The sequence below is a fragment of the Marasmius oreades genome, chromosome 8 (genome assembly GCF_018924745.1).
Source record: "Marasmius oreades isolate 03SP1 chromosome 8, whole genome shotgun sequence".
Lineage (NCBI taxonomy): Eukaryota > Fungi > Basidiomycota > Agaricomycetes > Agaricales > Marasmiaceae > Marasmius > Marasmius oreades.
Genome location: NC_057330.1, coordinates 1,236,696 through 1,262,297, shown reverse-complemented (window position 1 = coordinate 1,262,297; position 25,602 = coordinate 1,236,696). Strand labels below are relative to the sequence as shown.

General features: G+C 47.0%; 5 protein-coding genes across 5 annotated transcripts; 4 read left to right on the top strand and 1 right to left on the bottom strand.

Annotated features, from left to right (window-relative positions):
- Window positions 1-13,569: 13,569 nt before the first annotated feature.
- On the top strand, window positions 13,570-15,604 carry E1B28_012315 (uncharacterized protein; the record flags this gene model as incomplete). The annotated part of the gene is made up of 2 exons (XM_043157409.1): window positions 13,570-14,758; window positions 14,809-15,604. 2 exons carry the CDS (start codon window positions 13,570-13,572, stop codon window positions 14,937-14,939), a joined length of 1,320 nt encoding a protein of 439 aa, XP_043004776.1. The 3' UTR covers window positions 14,940-15,604.
- Window positions 15,605-18,678: 3,074 nt separating this feature from the next.
- E1B28_012314 (uncharacterized protein) lies at window positions 18,679-19,906 on the top strand. Its single transcript, XM_043157408.1, has 4 exons — window positions 18,679-18,779; window positions 18,846-19,005; window positions 19,063-19,432; window positions 19,489-19,906. The coding sequence occupies exons 3-4, from the start codon at window positions 19,286-19,288 to the stop codon at window positions 19,561-19,563; spliced, it is 222 nt and encodes a 73-aa protein (XP_043004775.1). The 5' UTR covers window positions 18,679-18,779; window positions 18,846-19,005; window positions 19,063-19,285; the 3' UTR covers window positions 19,564-19,906.
- Window positions 19,907-22,813: 2,907 nt separating this feature from the next.
- FPR1_2 (FK506 binding protein proline rotamase rapamycin-binding protein) lies at window positions 22,814-23,422 on the top strand (the record flags this gene model as incomplete). Its single annotated transcript, XM_043157407.1, has 6 exons — window positions 22,814-22,816; window positions 22,870-22,927; window positions 22,989-23,055; window positions 23,109-23,167; window positions 23,219-23,274; window positions 23,327-23,422. 6 exons carry the CDS (start codon window positions 22,814-22,816, stop codon window positions 23,420-23,422), a joined length of 339 nt encoding a protein of 112 aa, XP_043004774.1.
- Window positions 23,423-23,842: 420 nt separating this feature from the next.
- Window positions 23,843-24,909, top strand: E1B28_012312 (uncharacterized protein; the record flags this gene model as incomplete). Its single annotated transcript, XM_043157406.1, has 6 exons — window positions 23,843-24,130; window positions 24,189-24,397; window positions 24,458-24,570; window positions 24,633-24,715; window positions 24,773-24,797; window positions 24,851-24,909. 6 exons carry the CDS (start codon window positions 23,843-23,845, stop codon window positions 24,907-24,909), a joined length of 777 nt encoding a protein of 258 aa, XP_043004773.1.
- Window positions 24,910-25,037: 128 nt separating this feature from the next.
- E1B28_012311 (uncharacterized protein) lies at window positions 25,038-25,581 on the bottom strand. The gene is made up of 3 exons (XM_043157405.1): window positions 25,370-25,581; window positions 25,255-25,316; window positions 25,038-25,185 (listed from the first exon to the last, which is right to left on the bottom strand). Exons 1-3 carry the CDS (start codon window positions 25,563-25,565, stop codon window positions 25,081-25,083), a joined length of 363 nt encoding a protein of 120 aa, XP_043004772.1. The 5' UTR covers window positions 25,566-25,581; the 3' UTR covers window positions 25,038-25,080.
- Between the last annotated feature and the right edge of the window lie 21 nt (window positions 25,582-25,602).

Below are 25,602 nucleotides of genomic sequence, written 5' to 3'. Positions count from 1 at the left end.
CTTACATATGATTCCAGGTTTCAGAATCAGTTCATGCGTCTCAAAAGACATGTTCGGTTTCAACATTTTTTTGCGCACTGCCGTACTGTAGGTTTGTTTCCCACTCTCCGCATCGAAAGTCTTCTTAATGTTCCCCAGACTGGAGTACTTATCTCCGAGTTCGGCTACTTACTTTGGGTGACCTCGCGTCGAAGTCGCTGATAGTCAAAGTTAGATTCTCGTGCGGCGAAGGCTTTGACAACTTGCATCGTCCAAGTTTCAGGAAACCGCTGTCATCCCTACTCACACTTGCGGTTGCTCCCCGCCAGCGTCTATCTATTATAATAACATGGGCACTGACGGCCGATTGCGTGATGGCGGGAGGGAGGTACACCATAGATGGAGGTATCCTTGGTCGGCTGACACACCCTCAGCGTTGCTCCTTGGTTGGCGGAAAACCGGTGGTCCACTTTCTGCTATCTGCCTCTCTGCCGATCCCTCCGCACTTCTTATAGCCGTTCTACGGTAGAAGACACGGGCATTTTTCATTATCCAAGTAACCGGTGAGGCCGTCCAGTCCGTTATTGACAAAATTCCAATTGGGCACCAGGGCTCTTCACCATCACTCTGTCTGTCATTTCGGTGCGTGACTGTTCCTAGTCGGTGCATAAAGTCACTCGCTCCCGCTATCCACACTCAACCGACAGTGCAAATGAAAAAACGCCCAAGTTCCCGCGTTCTGTACCTCTTGTGGCGGATTGCAGAGCCTCAACGCTCAACTTGCCATCTGCCAACAAGGAGACGCGCGATATTTGATGCCCACCACGCGGCTTTCCGCTCACACTGATCTTCAGGTGGCACCAAGGTCCCAAGGTCCCACTGCTGCCTGCCTGTAAACAAGTAGATGATGGGAAGCCAAAACCTTTCGATGATGGACTGACGCGTAGTCAACAAGGAACTGTAACCTCAAAATCGCCGGAACGAATGTCTCACGATCCTGCGACTTGGAACCGGCGATTTCCGAGCCCCTCTCAAAATAACCATCACTCATTGGAGAACAGCTATTCGTTCACTCGATATACCACGATTCGTGAATGTCATCCGGTCCCCGGATTCTCAGAAATTCGGAAGGATGGTTTGAGTGGTATTCCGAAATGGTGGGTGTGTTGGAGGGGGGGGTGCCCAGGTACCTTCCCCGCATCTAATTTCTGCACACGTCATAGCATACGCCAGAATAGGTCTCCAATTCAAAAACTATCCAAGGACTGGCACAGTGATTGTCGTTGTGACCCTGAAACTTGATACCGATATCTGCGACCGATGGTGGCCAGCGGATACTTGGAGACAGCTGCTGGCGATCAATGATCATGTAGCAGCCCAGTTGTTTCATTAAGATCAACCGAGACTGGGGGACGCTGAGGTGTGGACCATCAAATCGGAGCGTTTAATACAAGACCCGCCGGAGGGACCAGAAACGTGACAGCTTGGCCACACACCTTTGGTCCCGGGCAGCTCTGCCCTATTCAAGAAAATGTCTACATAGAAAGGGGACGGCCGCCGCGTGGGTCAAGCTTTAAACATTGGAGTAACCAAAAGTCGAGTTAAATTGCTCGAAAGGCTCCGGTTCTCAAGGGTAGAATGTCTCCAAATCCGCACAAGGTGGGAGCTCCGATATAATTTTTTTTCCAGCTCTGACGGCCACATGGGCGAGGCGTGCTCAAGCTTCAACCTACACGCACGGGCATAATCAAACTCGACTCAATCATAAGCAAAATTCCCGACAATTCTCAAGCCTCCCGATATCGTAGGAATGTTCGCTTTGAACTAGTCTTCCACACGAGTTCATGGTAGAACGATACCGGACATGACAACATAGTCAATATTGGACCGCCCCTCCGAATATGGCCGGGCTGCAATCAAATCTATCTGTGCCACTGGTCGTGCGTACGGGTACGCCGGACACCAACTGGAATTCAAGACAACTTTACACTGCACCCCACGTTCGGCGATTCGGATTTTCCTCAGTGGATCTATAATTGAGCTTCGGGCGGGGTGTGTGGAGATTGATACCAATAACGCCAGCGCTGACTTTGATCCTACTGAACCTTGTATCACAGCTAGAAGCGGCGAAGTCGGAGGGTAGTCATCGCCAATAGTAATCATCAATGGACTAGATTCATGATTCAATTTCCGAACCCGTCGACCGGTCTCAACTTTTCGGTCGAGATTCGATGACAAAACAGCACAAAAATTCGATCTTTACATTGAATAAGTCCCCTCCTGGTAAGGAATCTTCTTCGGAAGCCTGAGAGAACTTTGTACTATTCCAGGCGATTAAGATATACACCGGGGGCAATTCCACGACGGGAACTCAATTGGCTTCCTGAGCGTCCGAACTTTGATGTTATCACACTTCGATGCGGGGTAAACCCCAAACTCGGCTTCAAGTTTCAATGATGCGGGGGGCCGGTGGATTTACTTCAATCTTGCTGGCGGTGGGTATCGTCATTCCGCGCCGACGATGGACACGCAGATACCAGAAATCATGATCATGATGCTGCAGTGCGGTGCGGCAGGATAAAGCAGACTGCTTGTAAAAATGAATGCGAGGCTATTGGTCGGAAGTCTGACGGGTATCGGTAGCGTAGAGAAGAAGTCCCGTTTGTAGGTAAGAAGAAGTAAACGAAGAGCGACGCCGCAGAAGTCAATTGATGTAAGGAGATTTCGGAGATGCAGTCTGTTGATGGAAAATGAGGAGGCTCGAAAATGCGAATCAGCTCGGAATTGTTGGAGAAGGCTCGGGAGGAGAAGGCTCGAAAATATCGCTCAGCTCAGTGGGGCTCAGAGTAGGAGGGGAAGAAAGGAATTGAATTTTTCGGTACAACGTTGACAGATTTTATGTATCGTACTAAAGCCGTGCGTGTGAATAAAAGAAGAGTAATAAAAAAAACTTATATGGCTAATCTACTTCTTTCCGTGATAAGATAATAGATAGCGAGAATCTAATCAATCGAAATCCAATCCCTATCAATCCTCGTCAACGCTGACTTAGACTACGCTTTGAGGTGGGCTAGTTCTCAACGCGGCGCTTGGCTATTTAACCACAAGTTGGGCTAGGACTCGCAGGAGCGGACGGAAAGAGGATGAAGGAAAAGGAAAACGAACGAAGAGAATCTCACCATATTTAAGAATTTGAAAGGTACGACAGTAAGCGTGAACACGCCGTAAGAAAATTGTATCTGCGTTCGAAATAAAGATAAGTACGACTTCTTTTAGTTAGGAAGATCAAGATAAAGAGAATTGTCAAGAAATTAGGATCAAAGCAGAGACTCATCGTTAAGCGGAATCCACGAGGAGGCCAGGGATCACTACCACAGTGGCGCAAATTTTAGAGTTCGTCCTCGGACTCTCCGAGAGTGGCTATCAATTCCATCTCCTCAGTCAACGAGCGTGGTGGAAAACGCAGGTAATACTCGGCGAGTACAATCCCATCAGCGAACCACTTGTTAGTCTGCTTCTCTACCAGATCCCACAACTCTTTCGGTTCAAGATTCCTCCAACGGTCTCGCATATCGGGTTCGTTATAAATGACTTCAGCAGCGTCTTTGAACATAGCAGCTGCGCCATAACGGCAAACTTCGATTCCGGACGGTAAGTGGAAAAGACAGTCCTCGAGGATGTCAAATTCGGAACATAGAGAGGTGAAAGAGGCTTTGTTCATAGTAGGAGTTTGGTAATAGACGTAACGGAGAGGGATGGACTTGATTCGGATGTAGTCGACAATTTCGGACCATGTAAGATAACAGTCACGGCGATAAATGGTTTTCGTTACTGGAAGGAAAGGAGAATCTGTATCGAAAAGGTTTGATTTAGCCTGTAGATCACGATAATTATACGGAAAAGAAAAAGGAAGCTTAGCGTCGCCATGATAAGGAAATCCAACGAAATCTGGATAGCTCCCGCTCTCGCACCAAGATATGAGGTTTTGTTCTGTATAAGAAAGACCGTCAGCAAATTCATTGAGCGGACAGCAATCGGCATCATAAGTAAAATGATTGAGTCCGAGAAATTTAACGGAATAAATTGGTTTCAATTCGAAAGGACCGGGAATCGGAAAGTGAACGGCGAATTGGTCGAGAGAAGAATATTCGGGTCGCATCAAAGATGCTAAGTTTCGAGATAAGAAGGAATAATCGCAAAGAGGAGGAAGGCCAAATGAATCAGTCGGAAGGGAGACCCTAGGTGACGGTCTAGCCGGACAGGTGGTAAAAGCATGGGGAATGCGAAAGTTGCAAAGATAACAAGGGACTGAGGGAGTCATGATAATAAAAAGGGGAAAGAAACGTTCATCAAGAAGTCAATCGAAAGCTTAAAAGGTAAAGTTAACAGTGAATAAAATGACGTTGCGTTCAGGGGAAAGAACAGAGGGAATAGAGAGGGAAAGAAGTCGGGGCAACGAGGCTAGCTTCGCGAAGCATGGAAATTGCAACGGAATTCGAGAATTGCTCGATATTGGCGTAAATCGGTAGCACTTGATGAGGTCCGGGAAGAGCGGTCCTCAGTGTCTGATTCTCGGGTCTAAAGAAAAAAAGTCGTAGCCGCTGAGGATGTACATGTCCTTTTAAAATGGCACCACTCAGCTCTCGTAAAACAAAAGCTCCAGTATCTTTCTTTTCGTGAATAATATATGGACCTGCGTACGTCCATTTGCCTTTTGCTCCCTTAAGTCCGTCGAGATGTGATTCCCTCAACCATACGTACATTCCCGGCTGGTAGTCGTGGAAGTCGAAGATGGATCCGCGCGTTCTATGCATGAGGTCAATTGATTTCTGTCTGGTACGTACGATTTCTCGATTCGCTTCTTCCCAGCTCGGACTTCTTCTCTTCAACTGCAAGATCCGAATGGCTAATAGGTCTTCGTGAGTACGGATGCGATCCCAATCCAGTGTTTGCCACGTAGATTCAGCCATGTCGAATGAAAATACTGGATGAATACCGTATAGGAGATAGTACGGCGAGTACCCGGTAGCTCTTGATACGGTTACTCGAGATGCGAATAAGGCGGCAGAGAGGAACGTAGGCCAAAGTCCTTTTGCATCACCAGAACACTTGAAGATCGCTTCGAGAAGGGGCTGATGGGCTCGTTCGATCGGAGCATTTCCTTCCGGATGGTACGCTGTAGACACTATGACAGTACAATTGTATTGAGATCGTAGTAACTGTTCGACTTCACCTTTAAACTCGCTCCCCCCGTCTATTGTGAATTGAGGAACGCAACCGAACCGGCATATGATATCTTCATAAATGAACCTTGCGACTGCTTTTGCCTTGAGTTCTTTGAGTGCTCGGGCTTCGTACCATAAAATCGTCGGTTCGATAGCTTGTACAATGTAATTCATGCCGCCCTTGCCTGCAGGCATGTGTATACAGTCGAGATTGAAGTGTCGAAGGAGCGGGGCTTGCCAAGAGACGTTGTAAGGAATGAGAGGGAGGTCCCGGATGAGGCGTTGGCACTCGATACAGGAACGAACGAAATACGAGACAGAATCGAACATATTCGGCCAATAAAAACGTTCAGTAAGAAGTTTAAAAGTAGCATCCCTACCTTTGTGACCAACATGATTGTGGGCTTCAGCTATAAGCTCGTCGCGACGCTTGGGTTCTTCAACAACTAATCGAGGAGGTCGATCCGAGTTTCTTGTCTTCTTGTTGTGCCATAATCGATTGTCATGAAGGAAAAACCTACGAGCAGTCTTCTGAAATTTCAAACGAGACTTAGCGGAAACGCACCTTTCGGGTATAGTGCCGTTAAGAAGAAATTGGCGTATTTCTCTCCAGAATACAGCGCCATCTTGATCAACTGTTCCGTACTTGTGACCAACGTGAGTAGTAAGTGTAGGTAAGTTCTCGACGTAATGTTCGTAGACGTAGAACTCAAAATCGACTTGTTCATTACCTAGAAGAAATTGATCAGTAACTGCATAAGAAGAAGTACGAATTTTGAAGTCCGGAAAGGAACGTAGCTCATAAGGCGAGTATGAGATTGAAACTTGTGCAAAAACGTAGAAGAACAGTACATGTCCTCAAGAATCATATCTTCAATGGTGAGGGATGAAGAAATAGTCGACGTAGGAAGAGTGGAAAAAGATAATTGAGAAGAGAGGGAAGAATATCGCAGATACAACGATTCAAGAAGATACTTAGCAGGTAGAATATCTTGCTCAACGGTCAAATGAGCGTCAAGAAAGCTCTCGATAAAAGCGTCGATGGATTCTGGAGTTTCTGTCTTGTCCTGGTCTTCGGGATGAGGTGGACGTCTTGAGAGAGCGTCTTCGAGCTTGTGTGAATCGGCAGTTACATGATGTAGCTCAAAATCGAATAATTTGATCCATGTAATCCATCGAAGAAGTGGGGCATTAGGAACATCATCAGGTTGGCGAAACATGTAAACGAGGGACTTAGCGTCATGGTCCAATCGAAAAAATACACCCCATAGTCGATAGCGAAGTTCTTTGAGGGCTCGAAAGATTCCATAGACTTCTGTCTTCGGTTGCCCGTAGTTTTGTTCGCGTTCATTGAATGTACAAGAGCCGTAGATGGCGGGATGCTTCTTTCCGTCACGAATCTGATAAACCGCCCATCCAGCACCTTTCCACGACGAATCAATACCAACCACAATAAGACCTTCGTCGTTTTTGCGATTGCGGCGGGGAACTTTGAGAGCTGCTTCGTAGTCAATCTTGATAAGGACGGGTGCATTCGTGATACGTTCAATTAAAATATCCATTGCCTGTTCAGCTTCGTCAGTAAAAAGAAAAGGATCATCGAGACCGTCGGATTTATGAAGAAGAATGGTAAGAGGCTTAGCGATCATGGCGTATCCCTTAATCCAACGTCTGCCAACTCCTGCAACTCCTAGGAATTGCCGAACTTCCGTTACGCTCTCGGGTCTTCGCCAATTGATGATCTTCTTGACTAGATTTGGCTTGATGATCCATCCTTCGAGAGAAACGATTGAACCAACAATCTCCAACTTGAAAGCGGCTAGGACGACTTTCGTTCCCGAAGCCGTAATTCCAGCGTTGATGAGTGCGCCTAGAAGTAAGGATAGATTAGTAGCATATTCAAATACAAACCGTCTTATCCGAGAGTTGTCCGGAATTGACTCGTCATTATATCTCGATTGAGGACCTTTAAGAGTACAGTCATCTAGATAATTTTTAGCGATATCACTGACGGTTGCGAGAGAATGTTCAACGCATCTTTGAAACTCCTGTACCGAATTGGTAAAGCCTTGAACGAGAGTACATTGCTGTTTGGCTCCGGCTGGCGACGTAAAAGCTTGAAGCGGGCGAAACTTGACATTGACTATGCGGGCGTCGAATCCAGAATAAAGATCGAATAAACCGTAGAGGGAATATCCGAGGTGATCTTCGGCAAATTCGTGAACATTAGGGGGAAGTGAGGCATCCTGTATGGTAACGGAGTTCAGCTTCTGTAAATCAATGACGAGACGCAAACCGTTCTTCTTCTTGACTGCAAACAGCGGCGAACGATAACTTGAAGTAGTCGGCTCGAATCTTCCTGCTTTTTCTTGAGCCAAAACTTCACGGCGGACTTCATCTCGGATAGCGACAGGGATAGGAATTGGAGGTAATTGCCATGGCGTGTGTTCGATGGTAGGTATTTCGTAGTCAGGGTAATAATCTCTAGAAAAGAAACCTTTTTCTTGAAATTCGAAGGCAAACGCACCTTCCTTTTTGAGTACAACCCAAGCTATCAGATCGAGTTCCTGTTTTGAGAGTATGTTAGATTCTATCTTCGATAACATCATTTCCAACCGTTCCCGAGTTACTCTTGAACCAAAGTTTGAGGTTTCCCAAGGTGGCGGATGAATCGGTAAATCGAGAGGTTCCGGAGGCGGTATTGGTTTAAATTCTTGAGCAGCCGGATTAGGAAAATAAGTCGGTACTGGGCGATGTTTTCGATCCACAGTCTTGTACTTTTTGGCGGGAGGAGGTATAACTTTACCTGTATAAGAATCAAAGCAGTCTATTAGCGCACGTCTAGCCCAAGGAGATGAATCGTAGGTATCAACAGGAATCGAAAAATCAGTCATAGCATTAATAGAATGGTAGAGTAAAGAATCATATTGAGAGGGAAGAGGGGCATCAAGAAGAAAATCGAAGTCAGAATACTCAGCGTTTCCCAATAACGCTTCCATTGATCTTCCTACAACAGCCGGAGTCGCATGGAAGATCTGTTTGTGCGGCTCCGTCTTCAGAAATCCGAATCGTTGTCACTATAGTCTTCAATTCTTGTTGCTTGAGACGAGTGGCGAGGACATCCGATAGTGGTTTTGTTGTGAGAATCATTGGCCTGGGTAAGATTAATGATTAGTGTGGCTCGTTTACCTTCGTCCGGATTCTTCCACAACATCAGATTGACTAAACCGGACTGATGATATTGAATGCGAGCGCAATAAGTTGTCAAGAACGGTTGTCCAAGTATGATATCTTGTTTTTCCATGCGTTGATGAGAAATGAAGATGTGGTGAGGGAATTCGTGTCGTCCGAGTTGCATTGGTACATCAATGACAACTCCTTGAAGTTGCTCGGGACGTCCGTGTATACCTTTGAGGCTCCAATTCATACCTTCGAAGTCAACGGCGAGCGACGCACGATCTGGTAAGTCAACAGAAGCAACATTAAGCTCAGAACCGGTATCAATCATAGCTGAAAAAGTCTGTCCATTGATCTGTATATCCAAAGCTCCCGTAACCATTGCGAAGAATTTCTTCGACGGTTCTTTCATCAATGCTGACGAAGCTCGAGCAACAAATTCCTTTAATTGTCGAGCCTGATTGACTTCGTTTACGTTAACTACCAAGTCTTCAACTCGGTACTTATCGTTACGTTCGTCTCTCTCTGTGAGGCGCATATTAATCATGTCGTCAACATGATCAACATCCTCAGCCGAATAGATAGCTTCAAACGAATGAGAATCAATATACTCAGCTGCTTTAACGTTGTATTCTCGGCGAGATTTTGTAGCTTCCGAAAACATCTTCTGTAGGCCAGGACTATTGCCGATTATCTGTACGATGGGAAGCGAGACCATCTGCGACATGAGATGATCAAAAACGGCTTTTGGGTCAGCTTTTTGTTGAATATCGGATGTAAAATGATACGAAGGCTTATCTGTTTTAGGTTCGTTCATCTTGATGTCCTTTTGTTCCTTCGATTTCGAAGGTACTGACTCCTTCCATCCTTCTCTACGGTTTATCGGGTTAGTCGGTGGAGGTATAGCAATAGACTTATCCTTTGGCTTCGGTTGTTGCGGAGGCGGACGTTCGGTTGACGGACCAGGAATGCCAGGACCTCGAAGAGGTTTAACCGGTTCAGCGCGTTCCTTTCCTTTCGATGTAGGTTGTTCGGGTCTAGCCATAGGGTCGTATCGAATAGTCGTATCCTTTCCAGACCTGGTAGCGGGATTAGCGTCATGTTCGAGAGTCGAAGAAGCAAAAACCGGATTATCAAAAGCGGGACGTCCGCCAATGTAGAGATCAAGAGTGCTAGTTCGGGACGTTGACTGGTGTGGTGGTACGTCTCGTTGGAATCTAACCTGTCGTTGTTTGTCAGTGACTGAAGGAGAAGAATCGGACTTAGCGATAGATGGGTGTTCCCTAATAAAAGCGGCTACGCCTCCGTGTTGAGTTCTTGCAACCTTCGGTAAGTCTTTACCGTTGTCGAGGATGTACTTGAGTTGAGATTCATCCCATTTGACCAAACCTTCGGATATTAACGCTTTCGTCTCTGGACAATGTGAAGGATGAAGCTTGTGATCGAGTTGAGGTCCTTCCTTTCCGCATATAAAACATCGCTTTGTATCGTAGATATTCGAATTCGGCCATCTATTAGAATTGGAAGACGGGTTTTGAGGTACGGGATTATTAGGAGTAGAAGATAGGAACGACAACACCTGTGCTTGGCTCAACTTTAAAGCCTCCATTTGCGCAGCAAGATCGTCTATTGAGGCGGCTGGTACGCCTTGTCCAGTCGTTCTAGTACCTGTCTTCGATGTATCAGTAGTAGGTTTAACTTTACGCTCACCTTCGTCGTCGAAACGAATGCGATTCGGATCGGGATCTGAATTCGCCTTCCATGGGTCATAGAAGAGACTCTTCGGGTCAAATCGAGTATACAAAATGTCGAGTACATCGTCAATACTCGGCGCATTCTCTCGAGTCTTCTGGTCATCCTTAAGTTGCGTTTCTAACCATTGCCGTTGAGCCTGAGGAAGACCTGCAATAAAATAATAACGGGAATCGGCATCAGTGATCGTAGAATTACAAAGAAGAACACCGCTAAGTCTCTCGAACGCTTGATAGTAATGTTCAATGGACGTTCGGGTGACAAACGGAGACTTTGCATTTTGTTTCTTGCAAAAGTTTTGAAGATCTAAAATAGTGACCGCAGGAGCGAGGTCAGATGAACCGTAGAGTCGAAGCAGAACTTTCTTGGCCCTCTCCCAAGTCTTGTCGAGAAGGTCTATATTAAAAGCGGAATTATACCGGATAGTGTCTTGAACTGTGATGGAAGAATAAAAATAAATTTGATCTACGGCCTCGTTTTCCTTAAGTCCGGCTCCGTCGCACATGCGTTTCAACGTCTCGAGGAACACGGTAGCACGTGTACCGGAGAAGTACGGAGCATTGGTAGTGCCGGGCGTTGGCATCGGACTGATAAGCTGTACCTGAGAGCCTAGACTGGTGTCACGGGACATCGGATTTTCGGAATCGGATTCGGGATTCCACGGGTTTTGGCGGTGTTGTGAAGTAGACATGATGAGGAAGTGTGTTCGTCAGAAAACGCGGAAAACCAAGTCCCTCGCGGTGGGCTCCACTGCGGCAGGATAAAGCAGACTGCTTGTAAAAATGAATGCGAGGCTATTGGTCGGAAGTCTGACGGGTATCGGTAGCGTAGAGAAGAAGTCCCGTTTGTAGGTAAGAAGAAGTAAACGAAGAGCGACGCCGCAGAAGTCAATTGATGTAAGGAGATTTCGGAGATGCAGTCTGTTGATGGAAAATGAGGAGGCTCGAAAATGCGAATCAGCTCGGAATTGTTGGAGAAGGCTCGGGAGGAGAAGGCTCGAAAATATCGCTCAGCTCAGTGGGGCTCAGAGTGGGAGGGGAAGAAAGGAATTGAATTTTTCGGTACAACGTTGACAGATTTTATGTATCGTACTAAAGCCGTGCGTGTGAATAAAAGAAGAGTAATAAAAAAAACTTATATGGCTAATCTACTTCTTTCCGTGATAAGATAATAGATAGCGAGAATCTAATCAATCGAAATCCAATCCCTATCAATCCTCGTCAACGCTGACTTAGACTACGCTTTGAGGTGGGCTAGTTCTCAACGCGGCGCTTGGCTATTTAACCACAAGTTGGGCTAGGACTCGCAGGAGCGGACGGAAAGAGGATGAAGGAAAAGGAAAACGAACGAAGAGAATCTCACCATATTTAAGAATTTGAAAGGTACGACAGTAAGCGTGAACACGCCGTAAGAAAATTGTATCTGCGTTCGAAATAAAGATAAGTACGACTTCTTTTAGTTAGGAAGATCAAGATAAAGAGAATTGTCAAGAAATTAGGATCAAAGCAGAGACTCATCGTTAAGCGGAATCCACGAGGAGGCCAGGGATCACTACCACAGCGGGGCATCTCATCGGTACGTATCCTTTGATCATCGCTCCGAGAAAGCGCTGTGGAGCTTATGGAGGGGGTCACCGGTCAATACAGAGGTCAGTAGGTTTGAAGGCATGGGTCCTGGTCAGTGACATCCCCCGCACTGTACTAGTACTTGGATCCGACCCTAGGTCCAAGCTGGTAGACTTCGGTACTGATTCGGTGTTAGATACTCCATAAAGGACGCCCGAGGGCGAGAAAAGGCTGTTCGCCTAACCCCGCATTCGATATAGGCGAGGTGAGACCGGAGAGGGCTAATAAGTAATCTTGCCATGAGCGCCTAAGCGGCTGTAATACCACAACCCGAACACGCATGAGTTCAACATTTGGGAAGATGGGCGGCGTCTCATGTGAGTCGACGAGTAATTACGACGGACATGCATGTAGTAAATACTACATAGACATAAATTGATGAATGATAAATGAATGTGGGGAAACAGAGAGCACTTGGCAGGGGGGCAGATGGAATGTTCCATCCTCGATATTCGAGATGTTCGACCAAATTGCCGGACGACTTCGTCCATTCATTGAACGGGGGGGGAATAGAAAGAAGCACTGTCCGAATTATGTTCAGGATGATCATCATAAATTATTTTATGAATTGTTCGTCCGTCGTGCTCATATCGAATTTTCCTCTCGTTCGGGAGGTTAGGGGATAGTTCGACATTTGCGATGTAAGATGTAACAAAGGCATGAAGACCTGGACGGTGACTTTGAACAAAATGTCCCATCGTGAATCAGACGTGGAGCGTTGAATGTTCAAGCAATCAGTTTGGATGTCTTCGACCTAAGGCCCTCAAATTTCAATCCAATTAGGCGACGGGGGGTATGGTTTTGCGATTTTTCGGATAAAGCATGAGCTAGAGAAAGCTTCCAGGTCCAAGTGAGTCACGATGAACGAGATGATAATTTGAGTATTCCGGTAGAAGTAAGTTCCGAGGGTGCGTCAACGTCGCCACAGGAGAAGAGAGAGGGGTGTGAAGTGTGTGGAACCTGGCAGGACCCGGTGGTAGCTTTGAGGGAAACGAGAGAAGTATACCGTGACTCATGGTCGTGGTACGTTGTATTTCTGGTCGGTGATCGTCAACGCCGAAGGGCTCTGAAATAACCAGGATACAGAATGCCGGCCACATTTTCAGAGAGACCTCAGAATTCTAGGAGGATCGCTGCCGGATACATGGGCTAGAACGTCACGACTTCTCGAGAGTCGTAGGGATTCTGGAAGTAAAGACAAATATGATCATTCACCTCCTTCCTTTGACAAGTATCATAACCAGGCTCCATGCACTAACCGAATGCATCGAAAGCCGACGAGTAGGGGTCTTAACTTTCACAAACAAAGTGACGGATGTCTTCGACATCTTGAAGGGGAAAGCTGCATGAATTCCCTGTCCCGATTCCTACTAGCGAACAGCATGAATAGTTGCTTGGACCTCGAGTTTGCTTGAACGGAGTTGACAGGGGTGCCAGAAACAACAGTACGACCCTGAATTAGGAGAAACGGATAGAAACAAGTCTGAGAGGATTGAGTTTGTGGAGGTTGCGAATTTCCAGAGCAATACTAGAACAAGGTTCGTGTTGGTAAAGGCTGGAGACGGTGAGATGCTTCGAAGAGGTGTTTTTTTTTGAGTCACGTACCTGGATGTAGTGAGGGCCGGACGGAGACCTGGAGACCCGGAGGCGGGATAAATTCGGATAGAAATATATTTCATTTTTTGAGGGACCCCCTTCATCTAAGATTCGATCTCAGATATTTTACGTGTTGAACGGATGACGAAAAAGGAAATTTAAAGAGGCCGCGGGGCCACGGTTAGGTCCGATGACGGAAACAGACGGACCGGTCAATGAAACTCGCTCCCATTGGCTGGGGCAAGCCCCATGCCACACGGTTTATAAATCAAGCCCCTCGACTTATTCCTTTGATTTTCTTCCCCACACCAAACACGCCGTTGATGCTGTCTTCAATATCTCCCTCATCGTCGTCCGCGACGACTTCGACATCTTCAATCGACTATCAAACCCAATGGTGCCCAGTCTGTGACAAGATCATCGTACCCAAACGCACCCTCGTCCCTATTCAACCTGACATTCCCGTACTCAGAAAGAAAGTAAATCCGCGTCCGCGTGGCTTTGTGGAAGGCACTGGCGCTTTCAACAACAAACAGCAGCAGCCTCCTCGTATGCGAACCGTCATCGACCAGGGTCCCTTTCCTTTGTATTGCTCTGAGGAATGCAAGCTTCAGGACGTAACAGGCAGGCATGACGAAGACAAAGAAGGCTACTTCACATATCCCCTCTACCGCGTCCCCAATTCACCTTCGGACGTGGAGTCTATCTCGGCTAGCGACGATTCATTACCGTCACCTACCGATGAGGTTCCTCACTTCTCTCAGCGGTCTTGTCTTCCCGCCGATCAGGATTCTTCACCATTACTCGCCCCTATTCGACCCTTCGCTCTTGGTTCAGAGTCTCGCTCAAAATCTTACCACCACGGTACACCTGCCATCGCGATATCTTCCTCCTCAGCACCCACGCCAAAATACCGTCCCTCGTCGTTCTCATCGTCTCGTTCTCCCTCATCTTTACCAAATAATACCGAGGAACTTCTGAGCAAGTTTTCTCAATCTTTCTCTAGGAGGTCCGAGTCGCGAATGTCACTATATGGTGCCAGTTCACCACCCTCTTCCTCGCCGCTATCATCATCATCACCGTCACGTCGGGAGCGACCTCTCTTACCACAGGGCGCAGAAGGGAAGTTACTGGTCCCGAACGTTTTTGTGCGCGTTCCGTCTTCCACTTCTATGCCTTCACGGCCGGCGAGTAGCAGACGAAACTCGTCGACGAGCATCAACTCCCAGTTTTCTCGCACAGGCTCTATGTCTAGTTTCGGCTCCACGAGGCCGAGTCCGCTTACCCACTACGAGGACACCGAGGAGAGTGAGGAAGAAGAATTTGACGATCCTCCACGCAGCCCAGCTAGTGTCGATGGCTGTTATTCTATCAATCCGACTTTAAGGAGGCCGGTTTTTGAGAGTAAGTCCTCTCCGAACTTCCCTACCGTCGTATGCTAACCTCCTACACAGCACGGTCCTATTCTAATGATAATTTCCGGACCATAACTCGAAGCTCCGCGCAGAAGAAGCGCAGGAGTCTTGTAGGAGGCGATTCGATTTTAGGAAGCGGAAAGCGGCTATTCTTGTTCCCAACAGACTGAAGTCAGTCATTGTGCGCCATTCAATTATATTCTATTGGCCGGTGTAGAGATGAACCGAAACAATCACACAACAACCGCTCATCAACCTACACCCGCATCGTCCGCACAAGCGTTCAACACCGTCCCGCCTTTGCATATGTCTGCCTCTCATCGCCCCTTTCATTTTCCCGTCATCGCCGTATTCATCGCATGGTTTCGTAATCCATTATCCCATCCAATGATCCAATCTGCATCCATCGTTCCCTTTGTCATGCATCGCTGTCGATAATCACATCATCCATCTTGTTGCAATTAACTGTATATCCCGGAATTCTTCATACTATACCATCCTATCTTACTTTCATTGCATATAGCTTATTTTTTACCTTTGGAAGCCCGCCCACCTCTACCCTATGCCCAAGAACCGCATAATCGCCACATGTCTGCAATGATTCACACTACTTCCGTCTTACACCATACATTATGCTTGTGTATTTGCCTGCCACCGTTTTCCACTTGGGTTCATTTGGGTCACATTCGGACCTCAAAATAATCTGGGCTCTCATCGTTCTGTGTTTTTATTTTTGGTACTCTTGGTTCCCGGTTTTTTTGTGTTTAGGACTCTGTAACAGCAGCGTAACATTTTTGTATGAGTAGGAACAATTGAAAGTCACATACTGGAACGACGATGCGCGAACGCTGCCCGAGCTAAGACCAACGTCTCATTCTCAATCACGACTACGCGCATTGGCGGTGAATGTTCTGCACAGCTGTTACAGCTAAATGCTAGCTCCTCCTACCGAGTCCTTTGGCTTCGAATTTGCGTGGACGGATCACTCTATTTCCCCGCCTTCCCATCAAAGACATGTCCACTCTGCACTCATTGACCCTTCAGATGTACCTGACCTGACCTGACGTTCGTGGGGTCGGGCGCCGTGCTAAGTTCATCTACAGAAGCTCAAAATAACAACTCCGCCCCGATAGAGATAGATTCGTTCCGGTTTCCCGAGGTTCTGTCGTGGCTGGCTGCACTACCAACGGCCAAGAATCGAATACATCTTCCTTTATTGCGCTTCTCCCTCTTCGTTCGTGGCTCAAACTTCTCGCATTCAAGTCAAAGTCGCCTCTACTTACCCCCACGATCCCGCACCCGATAAAGATTTTATGATGTTACATACCTGGCACGCATCAACGCAACTTGAAATATCACTAGTACACTCTGAACTCGTTGCCTCTTATTCCTAACCGGAACCCAGTCGGACGTCCAACGTCGTACGTCGTGCGTAATTATGACGCTCGGGTTAGTCTGGGACACTTATCTCGTACCGTACCTCCGCGACATCCACATGCATCAACTTAGATTGAACTTAAGAACCCTCGCCTTCAACCGTCCCTGCCCTTACTCCGTCGGAAGAGAGGGCGACATTTTTTTAGTTAGTGTGGGTTGACCTCGTAATGCAGTCATTTCCTGGCGTTCAATATCTCTGCTCGTTGAGGACCGCTCTGGTATTGTGGTTGCTTATGGTGGGTAACCGGGTGATGCAAATTTTTTTATCCAAGTCAGTCCAGCTGGGGAATTCTATTAGTTCAATACATCGCTGGACCCGAGTAAGTTGGATTCCGAGCCATTCTTTTTCCAGTCGTTTGATTTGTTAATGGCACCTGGACTTGTTCTACATATATTATTACTCTCAAGACTGCTCTTATTACCTACTTCAAATCTCAAACCCCCCACACCCAAAGCACGCCTCAACGATAGTCACGGTGTGGCGTTCTGTAGGGATTTTCCGCGTGCTCGTACCATCGACCGGAAAAATCATATTACTGCACTGAGGCCAGGGAAGGGAAGAACGGGGATCCGATTACTTACAACCCCGAATTTGGGGGGCCGTCTAAAGTATACGTACATACGTACATATATAATAGTGTTAGTGTTTTCCTCGAGGGTCGCGAGACGCGTGTCGTTGACATTGGAATGTTTTTTTCGCTCCTTCAGGAAAGTAGAATAGGAATAACAAACCCCCTTCAACGAGTCTCACTGGACACTTACGGAAACGGGCTGCATCGCGTATCAGAGACTATCAAAAGTTTCCCAGCAGCCAAGTAAGTTACCCCACAGAGTATACGGACCGGCGGCGCCGCGGGAAGGCTAGTTTCCCGTTCCGTTTCTGCCTAGAAGACTTAGTTGAGTTGAGTGAAAGGGAAGCTGGACGGAACCACTTCTAGTGTGTTTACAGTAGTCCGGATTCCCGACTGTTAGTAGTAGAACGTATTTCCCGCGAAAGGATGTTCTCCGCCACCGACCTTCCCCGTCCTCCGCATGCCTTGATGCCTCGTTACGTTCTGGAAAATCAGGCCCGTCGCTGAACCAACCTCCACTCGATATATGAATGATTACTTCCGAGCTCCGACAAAATTGTAGTAAGTGAATGTCTATTAACATATCAGATTCATAAGTACGCACACCTCTGAATAGCCAAGCTAGTGGAGGGATGTTCTACGGCATGAATGGAAAAGAGCGGTCAAGTCGCCTCCCCCGGATTTTCTCAAACAGGAATTCACTAAGAAATAAGGGTAACGTTGAGAACGGATTACCATAACGATAACGCGGACATACCTGATTGTCGGAAACCCATTTGAATATTTTCATCGTGATCGTGACCGTATGTGGTCGTAGATCTGTGAAAATTAACCTACGAGAAAAAAACATGCCTCCCGGCACGATATGCATGTATAGGGCTTCAAATAGCAGTTTCTGAATCTCCGAGCACGCGCGTTCAAATTACCTGTCTCGGTCATCCTGGGGACGCCCCTACACGCTGCAGCTCGGTACGCGACGGTATCACGGCGTTCTCCATTCCAGCTTTCAGAGTAGGCCTCCCTTTACATACACTTGCTGTTATATGATGGCTCTGTGCTATCGCACACTCGCAGGTATGGACGGCTGTAGATTCGAGACCGAAGTCGGAGGACTCGGGCCTATTTCTATCTCTGAACAAGGTTTTGCCGAGGCACTGTAGAATGAGGACGGGCACGACGAGTGATGCATCAAAGCAGAACCTGGGTTGTGAAGATCTCATTGAATGTGTATCGAATTGAGAGACTCAACTCCGCCTTGAGCCAGTGCTGTTCCACATGTTCAGAGGAGAAAGGTTAAGTCTTCGGTGGCCTCGGACGGAACCCTACGAGTAAGTTACTTAACAACCGGTGGACCTACCTCGTCCTATACAATCGGCCCACAGATGAGAATGTTCCTGAAGCGCATGGGGGTGGAGGAAGGTGGAGGAATAAATTTTTTGATAATCGAGTCTGTAGGTGCAAACACATGTGGCTTTTCGGCTTTTTCCGGCTTTTCCAGCTTTTGCACAAGCTGGTCGTTAGTTCGAGAAAAGTAGAGCAGGATCTGAGAGCATTCTGACAGATGATTCATTAACATTCCCCGCTCTTCATCGCAACGACTCACCTGTAACTTTCCTGTGTAATGCTGTGGACTGAAATTAAGAGGTCGCACATGTTGGTGCGTGGACTGTCGGCTTTCGGCTTTACCTCAGCCGACGCGAGGCATCTTGCTCGTACTGCATGGGGATTTTCGTCAAAGGCTATCTCGCGATCAACTTACCGCTCGAACTCAAGCCACGTCTGTAGGGAGGTGCGGAGGGGTTCGGACGCTGAGAGGTCTCGGTCTGGGCCCTCAGTATCCTTCACGACCGAAAATTGTCCGATACACAGCAAACCGGTTTCTGCACGCTCTGCTAGTGTTCCAGAACATCGTCATCGCGCGAATCATAACGATCAGACATCTTTGAATTGGACTGATGTCCTATTCGACTCCATTGAAGCTCGAAGCTTAGAAGTAGTTTTGTGAGGATGCCCAATTACCCTTTGACCGTTATCTTTTATCTTACTGACCCGTCTTACCTATTTGAGGGCTTATCACCGTGTCTCATAGCACGTGAATGCATGGCCGCCGTGTAGACCCCCTTGCCCTAATAACACATTGTCCTCCGGAATACTGTTGTGCAGATCTGTCCTTTCCTGACTGATACACGGTAAAACCTAGGCAAATTCTAGCAACGAACAACACTTGGTGAGTGATGCCTGACGTATCTGAAATCAACTTTTCAATTACGAGTGGATTCAAAAGGTTGAATGCGACCATCAGTACAGGGCATAGCCAGGCACGTCAATTAGCTGTCTCGAAAATTTCAGGACATGAAGCCCCATTACGCAAAGACGTGTCGAATATTGAAGTTAATCGTTCAAGTTCCAGCAAGCATAAGGTCGCAGGTCACACTGCCTCTCACCAGCTGTCTGCATGGTAGCAGCATGTCCACCGGAAGAGCTCAATAGCAAAAGTCGCGACATCCATGAATATGATACATCGGCAAGATCTACACGACTCGGAGGCAAAGAACAATACGCCGTCGGTGCGTGCAGAATTCATGCGAGAAGACACTTCGAGTCAACAACAAACACGTGATGAACCGAGGATTGTCCGAACTTTCTGGCCCTCAGTGTGTAGTCGTATGTTCTTATCTCATGCCTGATCTCTTCTCACTTCAGACTACAGTACATTTCATTCTTCCCGGTAGCAATGCGTATCGCACATCTTGATCAAGAGCCAATCTCTCAGACCAGTCTCTGATTCCTCGAACCCTCTCCCGATCTCAAATCCACGTTTTCAATAAGAGAGATCGAATAACATCGGCAAGAGGCGTACCTTTGATGTTGCTATCGAAACGAGATTTGAGAGATGTGGCCGTGTTTTTCTTGTCTTCTTCATAGATGTTCAACGATCGATACCTCGGTTACACAATGGTTTTTGAACAAAACAGCTAAGTCTGGTACGCGATCTCGCCGAAGTTACATCAATGACTACCTTGGGGCATTCCGACGACAAAAGGACCACCAACGATCCAACATATTAGGCTGAGGGCTGAAAATGGGAACTCACAATAAACCTATTGTAACACTGATTAAGATAACGGCCGTATAGATTCTGCCCCGTTAGCAAACTCCTCCATTCTTCCGCCGCGACCAATCCCGGGCGTCTTATTCAATGTATTCTTGCACAACACCTCACCCACAATGGCGTCAATTGATATATTAATTAATCCTCAGATTGCAATATGCTCCTTATATCTCCATACTGCCGCAGGGCCCCCCTGTTCTTCCCTGGTTTTGTCCATTTACTTCAAGACTATGTATAGGAGAATTTTCTCGTTACAAGTTGCGTATGGTGATGACGATGGTTGGTTGAACGGGAAGCATACGTATATTCAATCAATCATATTTGACCCCTTTCAATATATTGACTATAATAATGACGTCGAATATTTCTTTCACTCCTCTAGTCCTTGAACTGCTTCCCGTCCAGGATTATTTTACCGATATCATTTATTGGCGACTGGGGAGCGGATGAATTTTTTAGTACAGATGAAAGGGGGTCGAGAAACTCAAAGAGGTGATGCTACTACTCGGACCTAGCCTAGTCCTTGAAGCTTGATGCAATGCGCCGGTGCCTTAAGGTCCAAGTCAACGCCGTGTCCTGAGGTCCTTCATGCCATGCGTAGAATGGAGTGTTAGATACTCGTACGGGTGTAGGTTTCACATGCTGGAGACATGCGGGGTTGAAGGCCTCATGTACATGACTCCTTCGACTCCACCATCTGTTTGAATTAGTAGTTCTCACTCTCCATCACTGGGGAGTCCAAACCTGTGCTTTGTGAATAGCCTTCTTAATTAATTAAGTGGTGGGGGTGGTGGTCTTGGTGAGTAATCTTGTTGGCAAATTCGTGGCGTTCTTAATTTCCAACTATATTCAGACCACAAGACTCGGGCAGGACAATACACTTGACAGAGCTGTATTTCGACTTCGATCCATTGGTCCAGATGATACACCATCAGAAGTTGGCCCCCCTGCTACAAACACTATGAGGTACCTGGGCAGCGGAAGGATTACTAGAAGTTTTAGGAGCAATGTCAGTATGGGGAACGCGGAGAAACCGAGTATCTCTACCACTGAGTTTTAGCTCGGAGCTTCGGCCAGGGAACAAGTTTGATACGTCGGGATGGATAGCTAGAGTTTAATTTTTCACTTGTACGTTCGTTCTCTAGATCACTGATCGAGTTGCAGGAACTTTCTCCAATCCTTTTTGGTACGAGTCTACAGATATGTGCCAGTACCGTCGGTTTTAACCCCGGATATTGCAAGCAATCTTCATCCCCCCGTGTAAATTCTTTGGTCGCGAACACAATCAGCAAAAGTCATTCCGTTGTGATCCCCCGGGTTTCTGGGTGACCAATACCAACGAAACTTCCGGACCAGCGGCCTGAACCCAGGGATACTCTTCCTTCGTGACGAATTGGTAGACTCAGATGTACCACGCTACTCAAATTGATAGAACGAACGATCGGGCATGTTTGGCTGGGATAAGAGGGGTCCCGAAACTGTAGATCGCTGTCAATTGTCAATTGGGTAACCAAGTCGGGAACCACCCGGTCGGATGGATGGAAGAGCCGTACGTTGTCGTGTTTCCGACTTTTATCTATCTTGTTTTCATTAGCAATGACCAAGAGCTGCCATGTTCTATATGGCAAGGCTACCTCAGATATGAGTAACGCAAGTTCATCTTGAAATCTGAATCTGGGCCGGCCATCGTCTATGATCAGGACCCAAATCCACTCGTACAACCTTCAACGGTTTCAAGATGACCAATTCAGCGGGAGGTCTCTCAATATGAGCCTGTTTTGTATCCCAGTCCGAGGGATCATCGATCAGGCCTCAGGTCTAGGGTGCGAAAGGGAGCCAGCAAGGTGAATACACGAAGATCATCTTGCTGGAACTTACCCATGATAATAACCGAAGAGCACCGGCAAGTCAACGGACGACCTGGTAGATAATGCTTCCTGATATGATAGTAATATCTCCCATCGTTATTGGGTCAAACGAGGCCGAATGTAGTCGAATCAGATCAATGTAAGTGCAGCTAGATCGCCAATAAGTGAATGATCATAAGAGATCCTCGAACCGAAATACGATACGAGCGTCGAGGATAAAATTACAGAAGTCTTGCATTTGGAGACCATGGCGACATTGTTTTCTTTGAATAAAGATTCTGCTCCGATGCCCAATTCATGAAACCCCGGTGTTATGGCTGCGGAACGACGTGTCGGAACTTGGAAGAAAGAGGTCGTGACCGTGTCCTAACACGTGGGTATCGAGAACTCGGAATCACAGTCACAGACAATCCGGGTCACCCAACTTGAACTTTCGTGTCAGCGTATAGTGCAGCTCCCTGCACCTTTAATAGTTCAAGTCAACGGAGATATACTCTTAGCAGTATTTCACATAATCAAGTATCTGAGTCCACCTCAAATCTCGTGTTTGCCATCATAACATCGTAGGGGCTGTAAAAGACTCAGGCTGGTGCGGTATTTCCTCCAAAAAATCACCAACCAGCGTTCTGAACCACCCACCCAGTTCTATAAGGATCTCTCAACGGTGCGTAGTCTTTCTGACTACGGGTATTTTGAGAGTTGTGCGTATTTTTTGCCAGAGCTGGGCTTTGTTTCTCGCAAGCCGAAATGGAAAATCTCGATGTACTTATTGAAGATCAATTTGAATATACAGTTTCTCGCCCTGCAACGTTCTCGATAAGATCATCTTCATTTCGAGGTCTCGTGGACGACAGTGAACAACCCAGGATACTCTCACCATTCCCGTGATAACGGAGGTGTCAAGCCCCCTTGCTGTATAGATTGAGGGCGATCGATAAGGTGAATAGCAGTACCGATTCAACACAGATACTGATTGCTTTATCTGATGCATGGATTAGACGTTATTTATATGTGCGGGCAACAGGCCTTCTAGCTCGTGTTTGCTCTCTCTCATCATGGTTAGCGCACTGTGCTAGGATAATCTTTCTCGTTGGCTGACGGTGTTTGTTAGGGGCTTACAATAGAAATCGTTGCACCGGGTGACGGTAAAACCTATCCACGAGCAGGAGGTGCGAAATCATGAGGTTCATTGAACGAATGTTATACTGACGTCTTTGAATTGATGCGCAGATATTGTAAGCATACACTATGTGGGCACTTTGGAAGACGGTACCCAGTTTGACTCTAGCTATGACCGGTGAGCATGCGCACCCTTTTGGGCGAAGGCAATGATCAAATCGGCCTCATCAGGGGACGGCCTTTTCAGGTTGAACTCGGAGTGGGCGCAGTGATCAAGGGTTGGGAGGAAGGTCGGATCATGGTCAAGTTGTCCTTGGAAATCGTATCTAATTGTCAGGCAGGAGTTCTGAAGTTGTCGAAAGGCGAAAAGGCTATTCTTACCATACCACCGAATCTGGTGCGTCTTCGCGTGGATTTCACTCGGCTCGTCAATTTAAATCTTCCCTCAGGCATATGGCGATGAAGGAGTTCCTTCCTTAATTCCTCCGAATGCGTTATTGAAGTTCGAAATGCAGCTACTGGAGATCCACAGACCAGTGTCATAGTTGCCTGATAATGTTACCTCAGTGTATGTCCCTCCCTGGTATCGTTTTGCTCTTTTCCATTGAAGCATGAGTTGTCCTCCATCCAACGAACCTCGTGCAACCACATTCGATCACGGAAAATCCTTGCCCAACGCTCTGTTTCGGCTCTGGTGACCTTTGCCACGTCGATATCACACCTGCGTGCTTCCTACCTATATTCACGACCATACATTCTACCTCCGCCTCTCTTGATCGGTTTTCCGGAATTTGTAGACCATTCGGTGGTTTTGGACATAAGGTTGTCTCTTCGTCGCATGCTTCCTCTGATGCCACTTCTCTCGGTTTGGACGGAATGGGAGATTTGAGAAGGAAACTAATGGGGATTCACTAGTAGACGAACAGTTTAAATAACACCCGGCTCTGCTTCTTGTGCACTGCAATATGTTGCTCAGCATCCTGCGGCTTTTTGCTTCTGTTATCGGCGTTGTCGGTGTCGCAGCTTCAAAGAATCCAAAGCGTGGTCTCGCTTTTGCCGATGGCAAGAACCCCGTCGACATCACAAAGGTGAATCAGGCGTCAAGTGTTATATCTTGGCAATACGATTGGGGCACCTCTCCTCCATCTTACCTAGCTTCCTCTGGAATACCTTACGTACCTATGCAGTGGGGGGCTGGGGGTGCCAACAATTTTTCTACCGCCGTCCTGTTGCAGAAGGCCAAAGTAGCACTGGTAATCCATGTATTGGACTTTGGCGTATCATTGCTTACTTCTTGTTTTTGGTCCCTAGGCGTTTAACGAGCCGGATTTGAGCTCTCAGTCTAATTTGTCGCCACAAGCAGCAGCCGACCTTTGGAAGCAATATATCCAACCATTGAAGTCTTCCGGGGTGAGGCTAGGTGCTCCTGCCATCACCAATGGACCCTCTGGACGACCTTGGTTAGCGCAATTCCTGAGTAACTGCACCCAATGCTCCATTGATTTTATCCCGTTCCATTGGTGAGCTCAAGAGTTGATCAGAACATCGAAAACGTTCACAAACCACTTCAATTGACTCAGGTACGGAGAGGGACTCGGAACTTTCTATGATTATGTCTGGCAAATGCATGGTCAATTTCCGAACTATCCACTCTGGGTAACGGAATTTGCCAGTACTTCATCGGAAGATAATGGTAAGCATGTTTTGGTGAACTTATTTCCCATTTCGATATTGACAATTCCCTCATTCCTTGAGTTGTCATGGACTTCCTCAACCAGTCTATTCATTACCTTGACACGTTAGATTTTGTTGAACGATACGCGTGGTTCGGTTACTTCGTGAGTTGGAAATTGTTTGTGGTCCATAGTCATTCTCAACGAACGCGCATGATACAGAGGAAAGACAGCAATTCCCACTACAGTTGAGTGCATTCAAATGTCAATATCATACACCGTCGCTGAGTTCTTTCCCAGACCTCCTTGATATCAACGGGGAACTGAACAACCTGGGGCGTACCTACGCGTTGAATTAGAAGTCGAAAGATCTACCCCCGTCGAACCGTGAATGAGTTGCCTCAAGCTTCTGTTGTTTGTATTAAGAACTGGTCTTTGCGTTTCTGTCCTGGTCAATGCGGCGAAAGGGCGCGGAATTTAAAGGAATAGACGTGACATTTCCAGCGCAATTTGAGAAGTCCAAATCCTTATTAACTGGAAGATTTGGACGCAGATTGGGGCGACTTCATCAACTTTTCTTCTTCGGGAGAAAGAGTGAAGAAAGAGGCCTTCTGGCGCGCTACCCATCGACGAATCTGTCAGGAAAGACCGAAAGGTTGAGTAAGTATTAAGTCGATATTTGAATTGAAGTAGCGAATACTTGCTGGTTGAAATACGTGTTCATGGTCACCGTGGTCATATATTAAAATGAAATAGAGAGCAGTCCCTGTTTCCTACCAGCTTGATGAAAGTCGAGATGCAAAAAATCGTGCGGCGTACCTGGTATCAGAAGATACGACACGAGCCTGGACGTCTGGTAGACCCATGAGGGGCGAAAGTCTTTGGTTTCCGGATCGTCCCTGTCGACTCGATTGGTGTTCAACTGTGATACTGTCGCCGAAAAATTTCGATTCTGTTTCGGTGCATGGGATAGTGATTGCCTAGAGAGTAAACGTCCAAGATTCCTCCTGAACATGAGGGGTGAAAGCGAGGGACGCGTTAGGCATTTGACT

Excerpts from the sequence above, each read along its gene's own strand:
- E1B28_012314 (XM_043157408.1), top strand. The coding sequence starts at position 19,286 with ATGAATATGATACATCGGCAAGATCTACACGACTCGGAGGCAAAGAAC. Across the intron at positions 19,433-19,488 it reads TCCGAACTTTCTGGCCCTCA|TACATTTCATTCTTCCCGGT; the intron begins GTGTGTAGTCGT and ends TTCAGACTACAG.
- E1B28_012311 (XM_043157405.1), bottom strand. The coding sequence starts at position 25,565 with ATGTTCAGGAGGAATCTTGGACGTTTACTCTCTAGGCAATCACTATCC. Across the intron at positions 25,317-25,369 it reads GTCGTATCTTCTGATACCAG|GGACTGCTCTCTATTTCATT; the intron begins GTACGCCGCACG and ends GGTAGGAAACAG. Across the intron at positions 25,186-25,254 it reads ATGAACACGTATTTCAACCA|ATTCGTCGATGGGTAGCGCG; the intron begins GCAAGTATTCGC and ends CTTTCCTGACAG.